We start from the raw sequence: 12,568 nt of genomic DNA on the forward strand, positions 1-12,568 counted from the left end.
TGGGTGGTTTTTAAATTAATACTTATAGTTTCAGGAAATTTGCAAAGAGGGAAAAAGAAGCTTTTCTGGCCGTTGACGAGGCCCACCCCCACCCCATGACAAGCATTCCTCTCAGAGGAGGAGCCTTCACCCGCTCCAGAAAGGGGAGAGGAAGCACAGGAGAGGCGCCTGGTGCTGAGCCAGGTCCCTACCTCATGGCTGTGAAACGCTCAGGTGCTATACAATCACCCCCGGCTCAGCCCTGCACCAACGGCCTTCTGTGTGTTTCTTGCCCCACTGTCCCCTGTCAGACGACAGGAGGAAAAGCACGGCTTACAGGGGACGCTCCTTCAGGAGGAAGCAGCACGAAAGCACCTCGGGTCAAGATGATTGGGGAACCATCCCATAAACACATTTTGGATTTAAAAAAATAAAGGGGGAGAAGACTCGGAGCCTAGACTTGTGTATCTAAACCAGAGGTCTCAGGTAGAACTATCGTGGGCGCCCTGGCTAAACCAAGCTCTATGTGTGTGTCTGAAGAGGGGGGGACAGTGTTTCTTGGCTTGGTTTGGGATTAGGGTTTGCTCGAGGCATTCCCTGCTCTTCTGCTGTGAAGGGCTGTTTGCAGGGAGGCCAGGGTTGACCCCTCCAAATGCTTCCCACTGGGAGGAGCATGAAAGAACCGGCTGAGGGCCAGCTGCATTCGTTGGGCTCCGCTGCTGATGCCCTGGCTCTAGGGGTGTTTGAGGCAAAACAACGTGGACCCGGAAAAGGGGCAGAGGTGAGACTTGTCTGGTCTGATGTAAGTTACTGTGTTAAGGCAGGTCCACCACCCCTTTCAGCATCGCCCCTGCACTGAAATGCCAGTCTGGGGCAACAACCCCACGGTGGTCCAGGGGCCCCCGCCCGCTGCAGTGTCCTCTGGTCAGCGATCAGCTGAGGCCTCTCTGCCCTGGGGCGGCTCCCACACAGGCCGGATTTGCTGCATCAGAGTCTGAGCTTCTTCAACCCTTCCTGCTTCCTCCCCTTGGTGTCTGGGATGAGGCCTCTCAAACTCTTAACTCCTCTTCAGCACCTGCTTCCTGAGACTGGAGCTGACACACACCCATTTCTCAATTCTGTGTCTCTCCCCACAGCAACTGGCTCTCCCGGGCCCGAAGCCACACTGTGTGCCAGGATGTGCAGGGCCCCCCAGGGCACACCCAGATGGGCAGGGAAGTCACACAGGTGCTGGCTGCTGCTGGTCAGAACATTATTCGCCCTGGAGCCACTTCCTCAGTAGCCAAATGTTGTCTGATTAGACTGGGGTTGGGGAGATGGGGTGCCGGACAGGGACAGGGGTTGCAGGCAGCAGGCTTCCACCAGCCAGTTTGGTGGAGGTGCTGTGTACTCAGGAGGGGGCTAGAAGGACAATCGGGCTGCCAGGGGAGGCAGGTCAACCTGTGGAAGAGACGGAGGCTTCTTCGCACGAGACCTTTCTTCAGTACTCAAAGGTAACCGTCTTGACCCTCAGGTACTCATTCAGGGCCGCCTCTCCTGCAAAACAGCACCATCATCATCAGAGTACCTCCTGCACGCATATTATCTCACAAAACCTGCAGCAAGTGAGTGGGGTCTGACTCAGCCTCAGGTTCAGGTAAGAAACCAAGGCCCAGGGTAGTCATGAGTAAGTGTGTGTGGCGGGGGGCGGGGGGCGGGTCCCAACAGGCATCAGAATACAGAACCAATCTGAGGTCACTGTTCCAGAGACTTCCCCAGCTCCAGCCACCTGCCTAAGTGGGGGCGGGGGGGGGGGGAGCCTTATCAGCTCTAGGGCAGCCCAGAGGCCCTCATGGTGCCTTCCTATTACCCAGGTATGCAGCCTCTCCACTGATGCCTCCCAGCTAATCCAGATCAAATTGGGACTGGGAGAAGGGGTGCCTCACAGGGTCCCTGGGACCCCTGGAACTTGGCTGAGCTATGTGGCTGGTGTGTTTCAGCCCCACACCCAGCATGAGAGGCCTGTGGCTGCCTGACAACTCCCCCACCTGCTAAGGCGCTCACTCCAGAAGCCAAGCTTCCTGATGCTGCTGCCCACGCTGTTCTCACCACCAGCTGAGGCCCACTGAGGTCTCTGGCCCATCCCAGGTGAGCTATTTGGAAGGGCTGGTTTGTGGGCACAGGACACAGGGACAGTGGGAGGAAGGTCTACGGGTGCAGGAGGCAGACTTATAAGTGACAGAGATCCTATCCTGGGGACCCGTGGCCTCCATGGAGGATGATGGTCCTTGTGGATTTCTGTGGAGGACACCAGGAAGGTAGGCCAGGGGAGGCAAGGACAGAGGGGGCAGAGGTGATCAGCATGCATGTGCATGCGTGTGTGTGCACATGTGCACCCGGTTCTGCATGCATAGTATTTTTAGACAGTCAGGCTTGGGGAGTATTGCTGGGCCCTTTCATGAGAGCCCTTGGAGCTTTCCTCAGGGTTTGAAAGAGGGAGGGAAGGAAAAATAAAATTGTAACTACCCTTTGGTTTCAGCCTCAGCCTGAACCTCCCTGGAGACCCTGAGCTGGGCAGGGGAGGCCGGAAGGGCTGGAGGCTTCTCAGAGACAGTGTGCTGCTCTCTCATACCTTTGCTCCCTGCCAAGCTTGGCGTCAGAGCTATGGTCCCCAACTGCTGGCTTCCGGAGTGGCAGGATGGGGGAGTGGGCCGCACCCTAGGTTACACGGTAGCCCAGGGAGAAAGGGTGCTGGAGCAGAACTCCACTTTCCCGGCAGGTCAGGCCCGGCTTGCTTTCTGCTTGTAGAATGACCTTGTCTCTACACTAGGGACTCACACTGTACCACTGGGCACACTTGGCCCTGTGGCTTCTCCTCTTTCTGAGGATGAAGCCCGAGGCCTGTCTGTGGCCCCTGGGTCCCTTGATGTGGCCCCTGCCTACCCCTTGGGCCTGCTCTCTTCCTGCCGTACTCCCCGCCCGCCCCCGCCCTCCTCGCCCACACCAGCCTCTCTCTGCAGCTCCGAGACCAAAGCTGATGCCCTCAGGACCTGCCTCCCCTCTTCCAGAAACACACATCCTCAGGTCGTTATGGCTCCTCCCACCACTGGGGTCTCAGACAGGCCCTCCAAGGTCCCTGCCTAAAGTTGCCCTCCCAGTCTCCTCGCCCGGACTTGTCTGCTTTCCAGCATCCCTCACTTCCTAGAAGGATCTTGTTTACTGCCTGAATTATCACTGTCCCTTCCCAGTAAGAAGTGAGCGTCAACAACCATCTTTCAATGTTACACCCTTGCCCCCAGGGACAGGGCCTGGCACCAAGTGGCTTAAAGCAGATGTTTAGGGTTAGGTTACCCAAGTCTTTGCCAAATCCAGACTGCTTGAAGCCTCCGAAGGGAGCGGCCACGTCGGTCTTGTTGTACGTGTTGATGAACACGGTGCCTGCCTCCAGCTTGTCACTGACGTACAGGGCTTTGCCGATGTCCCTGGTGAAGACGCCAGAGGCCAGGCCAAATTCTGTGGCATTGGCCCGAGACAGCACAGTGTCCATGTCGCTGCAGGGAAAATCCAGAAAGAACTTGGTGAAGGAGGGTAGGAGGACAGCGTTGGATACGGGATTCAGGGAGACCTGCATCCTCTCCCCCAAGGGGAGCCTGGCCCCCTCCAAGTTTCCCACCACTCAGGACCTTCTGAGGAGAGACGTGGAGGAGACAGGGCAGCAGAGAGAAGGGGACAAAGTTAAAGAGAAGAGGAAGGACAGAGTTGGATTTGCACACAGTCGTTCACAAGGACCCTTCGGGTCACCAAGGGCGAGTCCCTCACTTTACAGACAGGGGGAGAGGGGCCCGGAGGAGGCTGGTGAGGCCCCCACCACACAGGGAAGTGCAGATGCATTGGGTATCCCCCAAGGAGCCATGTCCAGGTGTCCCTTGAAGATTTAGCACAATATTTGCTCGGTAGATGGCAGAAAAGCATCTTATTCTAATACAATCAGAATGTGATGGTAATTTTTATAATTTTTTGAAAGTATAGTGCATTAGGAGGAGATGTCATTTTGTAATCTATCCAAAGGCTCTTCTCTGAAAAATAACAGTCCATAAAAAGAATGTGTGGTAGTTCAAATATGGCCACAGAGTCCAATCCCTCTCCCTTTCAACCCAGGCTGGCTTGGTGAGTTGCTGGGCCAAAAGAACATGGTGAAAATTAGGTTTTAGGATTTCTGAGGCTGATCAATGGGTCTTGGGAAGCCTTGAAACATCCACCCAGCTTCAGTGTGGGAGGCCCTGAGGCTGCCATGGGGAAGAGAGCCTTCAGGGAGGCAGGACCCACTCAAAGACAACCACTCCAGGTATCGCCACTGAGTCCTGGACCTGGGACAGAGCAGAGGCGGTCAGCCCCTAACCCGATTGCAGATTCACGAGTGAAATAAATAACTGTCACTATTCCAAGCCACTGTCTTGGGGTGGCTTATTACACGGCAGTAGATGATGAGGACACAGCCCAAACACACCAGGAGAGACATCCAAAGGCTGAGGAATGCTCACTTGGGGACCCAAAGCCCTGCCAGTGCCCTGGGGCTCTCCTCACCTCAGTGGTTGACGCGGCCTCGGCAGGCAGCCGGGCTGCATCCACAGCCCCCCACCTGTCTGAGTTCCCCTCCTGAGTTCCCACAAGCTCATGTGGAGAACCGGTAACACGTGGCAAGGCATCAGGCTCTTGAGAGACAAAAGCAGGATTCCCTACCCATCGGCAAACCGAGAGATGACCATGACAGGCCCGAAGGACTCTTCCTTGGCTATGAACATGTGGTCCTCCACGTCCGTGAAGACGGTTGGCTCGAAAAAGAAACCTGTGGGGGAAACAGAGGCCCACGGCATGGGGAAGCCCTCCTCCAGCAGCCTCTCCCCTCCAGGCTGGGTCCCGCCAGCCACACGCACAGCCCACTCCAGCAATGCCATGTGTGATACCTGTACGGTGATGCCACACTCTGTGCATGGCTTTCCTGTCCCAGACATGTGAGCTCACTTCAGCCTCACAACCCTTTCAACTAAATGGCGCTGAGGACAATGAGGCTAAGAGTTGGTCTATGATAAAGCTGACATTGGGGTCCAAGTCTGTCCAAGACCAGCACAGAAGCTCCAGACTATGACAAAGACTTGGGTTTTTCTGGTGACATGCGCTCCTGTGCCCCTGGAGCAGGCAGTCTAAGGGGAAGCAGCGCAAACACTCCATACCTGTGGCTCCGGCCCCTCTGGCTCTGCTGACTTAATCAAATGGAAGGTTCTAGAGATACTGGTGTGTGTGTCTGGGATCAGGTTGGTTCTGGGGCCGCTGTGATGATGTGATGGACTTGGTACCCTTGAGTTTGAAGGGCCTGGGGGACATGCAGGTGGAGGTGTCCAGGTGGTCAGAAATCCTGAGTGAGGAGGAGCCTGGAGACAGATATTTGGGAGCATCCGAGCCATTGCTGAGAGTGAGGTCCTCTAGGGCCGTGGTCGGCAAACTGCGGCTTGCGAGCCACATGCGGCTCTTTGGCCCCTTGAGTGTGGCTCTTCCACAAAATACCACGTGCAGGCGCGCACATACAGTGCGATTGAAACTTCGTGGCCCATGCGCAAAAGTCAGTACTTTGTGGAAGAGCCACACTCAAGGGGCCAAAGAGCCGCATGTGGCTCGCGAGCCGCGGTTTGCCAAGCCGCAGTTTGCCGACCACTGCTCTAGGAAAAGTGTCTAACATGAGAAGTGCTTCAAACTCAGGACAGACCTGGGGATCTACCTCCATTTAAGAGGGAGCATCCAGCAAAGAGCAACTGCCAAGAAGTAATGGCCAAAGATGGGAAAACCATGCACTCCAGGGCCATGGAACCCACGGGAGGAAAGAATGTCAAGGATGCAGTGACGTTAGTGGTAAGTCAGAGTCCACTACAATATAGATTAAACCAGCCTTCACCTTGCCAGTCCCACACCTGGTTTGGCAGGTGTCCAACTAGCCAAGACCACCCCATCCAAGAGATTGGATGGGGCCTGAGACCTGGGAGTCTGATTGTGCAGGCACCAGGCCTTCACATACCTCCTACTTGAGCTGAGCAAGAAACCACAGGCCATGCTGCCTGCCGCCTCAGTCTGCCCAAGTGGGCCAGCAGTGCTCTGACTGACCTGGCCGAGGGACTTGATTCCCACCGCAGACCAGAGTGGCCCCTTCCTTCACGCCGCGCTGGCAGTACTCTATCAGCTTCCGGAGGTGGGCCTGGTGATTCTGCGGCCCATGGTTGGTGTCCCGGTCTAGAGGGTTGCCAATCTTCATCTTCTTCACCTCTTCTACCTGCGGAAAGTCCTCCCAGTCAGGTCTCACTCAGCGGCTGCGGTTTCTGACTTTGCTCAGTAACTGACCCCCTTCCCATGTTTGCATTTTCAGGACCAACCAGTGGCCCCTGAAGAAAGTCCACACGCGCCCTGGCTGGCTTGGCTCAGTGGATAGAGCGTCGGCCTGCGGATTGAAGGGTCCCAGGTTCGATTCCGGCCAAGGGCACATGCCTGGGTTGTGGGCTTGATCCCCAGTGGGGGACGTGCAGGAGGCAGCCAATCAATGATTCTCTCTCATCATTGATGTTTCTATCTCTCTCTCCTTCTCTCTTCTTCTCTGAAATCAATAAAGAAATATATATATATATATTTTTAAAGAAAGTCCACACGCCAGTTTCTGGCACTCAGGACATTCCATATTCTTGTTCCCAGCCTGCCTCCCAGGCTGAAATCCAGTATGCTACGTGCAAGGAGACCTGAGCCCAGTGTCAGATGGACTGGGAAACACAGTTGTGCAGGGATATGGGTGAATGGAAAAGAGAGGCAGGTGTGCCTGTGAGTGAGGGAGGCTGGGCTGGGGGCAGCACAGTCTCTACACTGGTCCTGCACCCAGCTTCACGGACTAAGAAGCTGAAGGAAGGCTTATCCCGGGAGTCCAGTATATGCAAGGCCCTGGTAACAAGGTGGGACAGGCGCTGAGTGGAATGGAGAACCCTGGGCCTTGAGTCCACCCCCCTCACCCCCACTTCTGCCTGCTTCAGAATCGAACTTGAAGGCCCCCTTCTCCAGGAAGCCAACATACGAGTAGGTCTGGGCTTTGCTACCTAGAGATGACCTGGGTCTCCTCAAGGGGTATACCAGATGTATTTGCCGATTCTGGGGCTGGGATGGAGAGGGACAGAAAAGATCGGGGTGTGGGATGCTGTGATAGGAAAAGGAATTCAGGTGAACATAGCCATCATGTGGGGGTGGAGGGGCAGCACCGGATAGTCAGGGCTCTAGGCTAGAGTCAGCATCTCCCACTTTTGTCACCCGCTCCCCAGCTCCTTCCTTGGTTTCCTAAGACGGAGCAAGGACATCTCTGCCCTAACTGTAGCCTCTTCGAGGTAAGGCCCGACTGGCCTCCTCCTCTGTAGCCAGGGCCACTTCACTCCTGTGCAGGCTCCATACCCCCAGCCCAGCCTAATAGGATGCAGGAGGCATTCAGTCCCCAACCCCTGCCCTCCGGCCAGGGCCCCTTAGCTCCTCTGACGGTCCTGCAGAGTCCCCAAGTCGGGGGGCCTCGCTTGCTCCTGCCTGGCCACCCAACTGCTCCCCTGTCTCCCCAGGACAGCAAGAGCAACCTTGGGGCGTCTCCTGGATGTGCAGCTCACTCCCTGCATTTGGGAATCCGAGCCCTGCCCTCCCCCAGTGGAGCTGAGTGAGCTCCACTCTCGCTCCGGGAGTCCTGCCATGGGCCCTGCACGTGCCCGAGCACAAACTGCAGAACAGAGAGAACCGCAAGGACAAGGATGAGCCACCCAACGTAGTCGCCAAGTGCTCCCGCTGACCTGGCAACTCACCGCAGATGTGTGACAAGCTCAGGCGAACCTGGGCTGGTGTCCACTCTGCCAACCCACAGGAGCGTGGGCTGCGTGAGCAGCTGTCATCTCCAGCTACTAGGTTTGGGAGTAGTTACACTCCCCAAAGCTGTTACACTCCCTTTTAGAAAATCAGTCCCTTTCTTCACCACCTTTCCCATTTTCACCCAAGTATTCAAGATCTTCTCCAGGAACGCCTTCCTAACAGCAGTCCCACCCTCTCCCCAGCCTACTCTCTCTCTTGTCCTCGCTTCCTAAACACAGTTTGTTTAAACCTGCACATAGAGCCTGTGCCCCCAGCATCCCCTTTCGCATCCACTGGGATTCGATTTTGCTCTCCATGACACGAAGGGCAGAGGGGCTCTTGGCTGAAGCTGAGCCAACCAGAGGTCCCCACGCCCTGCTAGGCCTGAATGGATCCGGGTGGACCAGAGACCCGGAGCCACCAGCCCGCACTCTTCCCTACAGCCTTTTCCAACAGCATTGCTGGGGAAAGAGTGATTCTCCTTTCTGTATCTATGCTGTGAGAAGGTAGGAGATGCTGTCAGCCCCCACCCATCCCCTTTACTGTGGGCACCTCCTCCGCAGCGGCCGTGAGAGGTGGCTGCTGACAGGTCTCAGAGCTGACAGGGGCTGCCTCCTCCAGCCGGTGGACAGGCCACAGTCAACAACTGTTGACAGGAGACAAAAGCCTGGCCCCTCAACCCCAGGGGCACACCTGCGTGGTGTCACTTGTGCTCCAAATCTCTTGTCTGTGGGTCAGGCCAAGCCTGGACGTCACCCTAGACCACGTCCTCCGTCCCCATTCCCTCCTTGACCCTGGCATCTCCCAGGCTTCGTGTGAGAGCTCACCTTTGGTAGGCCACATGGATTCCTGGCTCAGGCTCCACTGCTAGGGACCTGGCCCAAGATAAACCCTTTGTGTTTATGTCAATCTCAGCTGCTGGGTTTCTAAAATAATAAAATCCAGTGAAACTCGATACAGCTCCCCTGTTCCAGGTGGCTGGTGCCCAGCTCCACCTGGCCCAGCCCCTGCAGCTGATGCACCAGCACCGCTGAGGCCCAGTGGCGGAACTTACCACCTTCTGCACAAACTGGTCGTGTATTGAGTCCTCTACGAAGAGCCGGCCCGCTGCAATGCAGTTCTCGCCTTTGTTGAAGAAGACGGAGCTCATCCCCTTCGGCACATAGACAAGAATGCTGGATTACAGCTGCTCCCAGAGGTGCCAGCTCTCCACTCCCAGTGGGCACCGGTACCCGCTTCATACAGGAAAGGGGAGGAATGCCCGTGTCCTGGCCTCCTGAGGTGGCCAGGCCCAGCCAGTGCTGGGCACATGCACTGTCCCCATTCCTCAGTCACCTTGAGAGGAGAGGCAAAGGGTGACCTGCCCTGGGGGACAAGGCCTGTGTCCATGTTGCAGAGAGTGGAGGAGAAGAGGAAGCGAAGTGGAGTGAGCCTGGGGACCCTGCACACTGGATGGGCTCCCTGGGGTGACTCAAGGGGAGTCAGAGCCCACACCCTTGGAGTTGAGCCTGGCAAGTCTGTTAGCATGGAGCGGGCAGCAGAGGGTGGGCAAAGGCAGGCAGCCAGCCCGCCGTGGAAGGGATGGGTTGCCAGCCCAGCCTGAGGGAACTCCTGGCAGGAGTCCAGGATAAGTGTGCACACAGGCCCAGGGGAGCCTGCTTTGGGGACCTGAGGAGCTCCATGTGGGGGACCAGGGGAAGGGCAAGAGGCTGGCTGCGCGGCTCTCCTGAAAGCTGGGACTGCCTGGCCCCAGATCCTGGGCCAAGATCTTGAGCTGGGGGGCTGGTCTCCCTTGGTTTCCCCATCTGGTGAGGCTGGGCTCCCTCCCGTGTCCGTGCTGAGTGTCACATCACCCTCCACCAGGGGTCCTCAAACTTTTTAAACAGGGGGCCAGTTCACTGTCCCTCAGACCGTTGGAGGGCCAGACTATAGTTTAAAAAAAAACTATGAACAAATTCCTATGCACACTGCACATATCTTATTTTGAAGTAAAAAAACAAAATGGGAACAAATACAATATTTGTATTTGCATGTGGCCCGCGGGCCGTAGTTTGAGGACCCCTGCCCTCCACAGTACAATAGGGCTGAGAGGGGGTGGGGGCATATCTGGGCGCCTGGCTGAACGGGGCCTTACTGTTCAGCCAGGGGACTGACTGAGGCATAACAATGACAGGGGGCCATACTAACATAAGAAGAACTGACGCATGGCCCCTGCCACGTGCAGCCACCATCATAAGTCCTTCAGGCATAACCGCTCGTTTAATCCTTGTAACAGCCATAGGAGGGAGGTCTACTATCCTCCCATGGTACACGTGAGACCACAGAGGCCTAGGAAGGTTAAGCAATTTGCCCGAGGCTGCCCAGTGAGCCTGTGGCAGAGCTGGGCAAGTGTGGACACAGCCGAAGGCTGGGGTAGATCGCTGTCAGCAGGGCTGTGCCCGGGTCCAGGGCTCTGCCTTGCTTTTCTGGGGCAGGAAAGGTTGCTGCGCTGGTTCCAGCGCGTTTCCCGATCCAGGAGGCTGATTCCCGTTATCCTTACAGCTATGAAACTTCTTGGGAAACTGGCTTTAGAGGGTACACGTCATTCCTTGTCCCCAAGACCCCTCCCAGCCACAGTCTATGCTTGTGGTGACACCACAGTTTAGGTTAAATGTGTAAGTTTGACTGAAGAATCAGAGAAAGCCTCCTCCCCACATCGCTCCCTATTCGCTCCCTCACCCCACAGGCCGGCCCTCACCATCTGCACAGCCTTGCTGAGGTCACAGTCAGCAAAGATGATGAGGGGTGACTTCCCACCGAGCTCCAGGGACACCTTCTTCACGTTGCTCAGGGCACAGCTGAAAGAAACAGTGTAGGTGGGGTTGGGTCCATGCAGATGGGTACGCAGGGCTCGAGGAAGAGGGGGCCAAGGGCAGCTCCAAAGCATGCTTCACTTGAAAGAGCAAGCAGAGGGGTAGAGGGAGCCCCGTGGGAGACCAGGCCCAGCACCTTCCCCACCCCTCCCTGGCCGACTACTCCTTGCTGCTGCCCTGACTCACCACCGGCTTCCACTGCGCTTCCTCCTCTTCCAACCCCGAGCCCGCACCCACCTCAGGCCTTGCTCTCACTGCTCCCCCTTCTGGTCACTCCTTCTTCAGATGTCCCTGAAGCTCATTTCTCACTTCCTGCAGGCCTCTATTCCCCAGCCGTCTTTTTAGGGTGCCTGCCCTGACAGCCCCATGTAAAACCCAAGCTCCCGTCACCACGGTGCCTCTGTCTGACCCCATCCACCTGAGCCTAAGGCCCGCCGGAGTGGGCAGGCATTTGTCTGAGCACAAACTAGGTGTTCCATGTCAAACTAATAAATCAGACACAGAGTCATCCTCCTGGCGCAGCTGTAGTACTGTAGGGCTTTTAATGACGGGTGCCAACAGGGAGTAGCTGGGGTCCTGTGCCTGCTGCCTCAGTGGACATGAAACGGACCTACTGATACTGTCCTCAGTGGACTGGGCCAGGGGAAAACAAGGCATCACACAGGGCAGGGGGCTCCTCGCTCAGGACTGACTGCAGAAGGAGGACTCCCCTGTTTCAGGCACCAGCCACAGGGGTGTGGAGAGGACCCGGGAAGACAGCAGCCGCAGAGCCACGGATGCTGCTCACCAAACCCTTCCTCCCTGGAGTTCTCAGAGCGGACATTCCTGAGTCCTCCCTCTGCACTTTCACACGTGCATTTGGACGTGACTGTCACCTACATGAAGAGACTGGCCAGCTTTAGAACCAGAAGGGGTAAATGAACTGCTACGACTACTGGCAGTTACCTCCCCTGCTTTTTCATCCGTCTGTCTGCCTGTCCATCCTTCAGTCCCTCGCTCTCTCCACCGTCCTTCTCTTCAATACCAGGGCTTGCTCTGCTGCACTCAAAATGAATCAGAACAGCCGGCCCTGCCTGGTGCATCACAGGCTGCGACATCAGCCTCTACTGACCCTAAAGACATGGCCCACCAGCCAATTGGCTGTGGCTCCTCAACCAAAAGTGGACGGTAACACAAGGCCATTGTGATTGGTACAAGCATGGTGCCCACTTGAGAAGGGGTCGTGGCCCAGGCTGGCTCTCAGAGGGCCTGTGCAGGGCTGAGGGGCACAGAGAGGCTCGTGGAGTTGTGGGGTCAAGGGCTTCAGAACTGACCCAGGGAAAGAGCTCTATCCCAGGCGCTCCGCAGCCACCTGAGCTCCAGCATCCCACCCATCCAAGTGAGCACCACGAGCAGCTACCACCGGCCATACCAAGAGTGTGCCACACACTTGAAATCAGAGCCCGCGTTAGCCTGGCCTGTGGGAACTGCGCGTACATGGAGGCTGAGGAGCAGGATCGAGCTCACGCACAGCACTGTCCAGTTCCAGACGCCAGGACCAGCGCCACATGGTGGCCTCTCCCACACACCCCCACCACCTACCTTTTCATGATGTGCTTTCCCACCTCTGTGGAGCCTGTGAACCCAATTTTTCGCACATCAGGATGGTCTGAGAGTCTCTGGCCAACCAATGAGCCTGCGGATGGGAGTAGGCGGGGGAGGGGAGGGAGTCAGGGTGGTCTCCGAGGTGCTGGGGTGAAGAGGCATGAGCCCCTTTACCCTCACGTCCACCCCGAGGCCAGAACTCTGGGCCATGTTCTGTCTGCTTAGCACTGACGGTTCCTGAGGTTCTCTGGGTCTTGCTCCCTGTTAGG

General features: G+C 56.7%; 1 protein-coding gene across 1 annotated transcript in view; it reads right to left on the reverse strand.

Annotated features, from left to right (window-relative positions):
- Positions 1–1,217: 1,217 nt before the first annotated feature.
- ALDH1L1 (aldehyde dehydrogenase 1 family member L1) overlaps positions 1,218–12,568 on the reverse strand; it is a 70,398-nt gene continuing 59,047 nt past the window's right edge. The window contains exons 18-24 of the mRNA XM_023743744.1: positions 12,297–12,390; positions 10,601–10,700; positions 8,918–9,016; positions 6,112–6,277; positions 4,699–4,804; positions 3,310–3,509; positions 1,218–1,515 (exon numbers count right to left, since the gene is read on the reverse strand). Of these exons, the coding sequence (XP_023599512.1) occupies positions 1,460–1,515; positions 3,310–3,509; positions 4,699–4,804; positions 6,112–6,277; positions 8,918–9,016; positions 10,601–10,700; positions 12,297–12,390 (821 nt within the window). The 3' untranslated portion in view covers positions 1,218–1,459. The remainder of the gene's footprint in view (positions 1,516–3,309; positions 3,510–4,698; positions 4,805–6,111; positions 6,278–8,917; positions 9,017–10,600; positions 10,701–12,296; positions 12,391–12,568) is intronic.

This window comes from Myotis lucifugus, unplaced genomic scaffold, assembly GCF_000147115.1.
Source record: "Myotis lucifugus unplaced genomic scaffold, Myoluc2.0 scaffold_410, whole genome shotgun sequence".
NCBI classification, from domain to species: Eukaryota; Metazoa; Chordata; class Mammalia; order Chiroptera; family Vespertilionidae; genus Myotis; species Myotis lucifugus.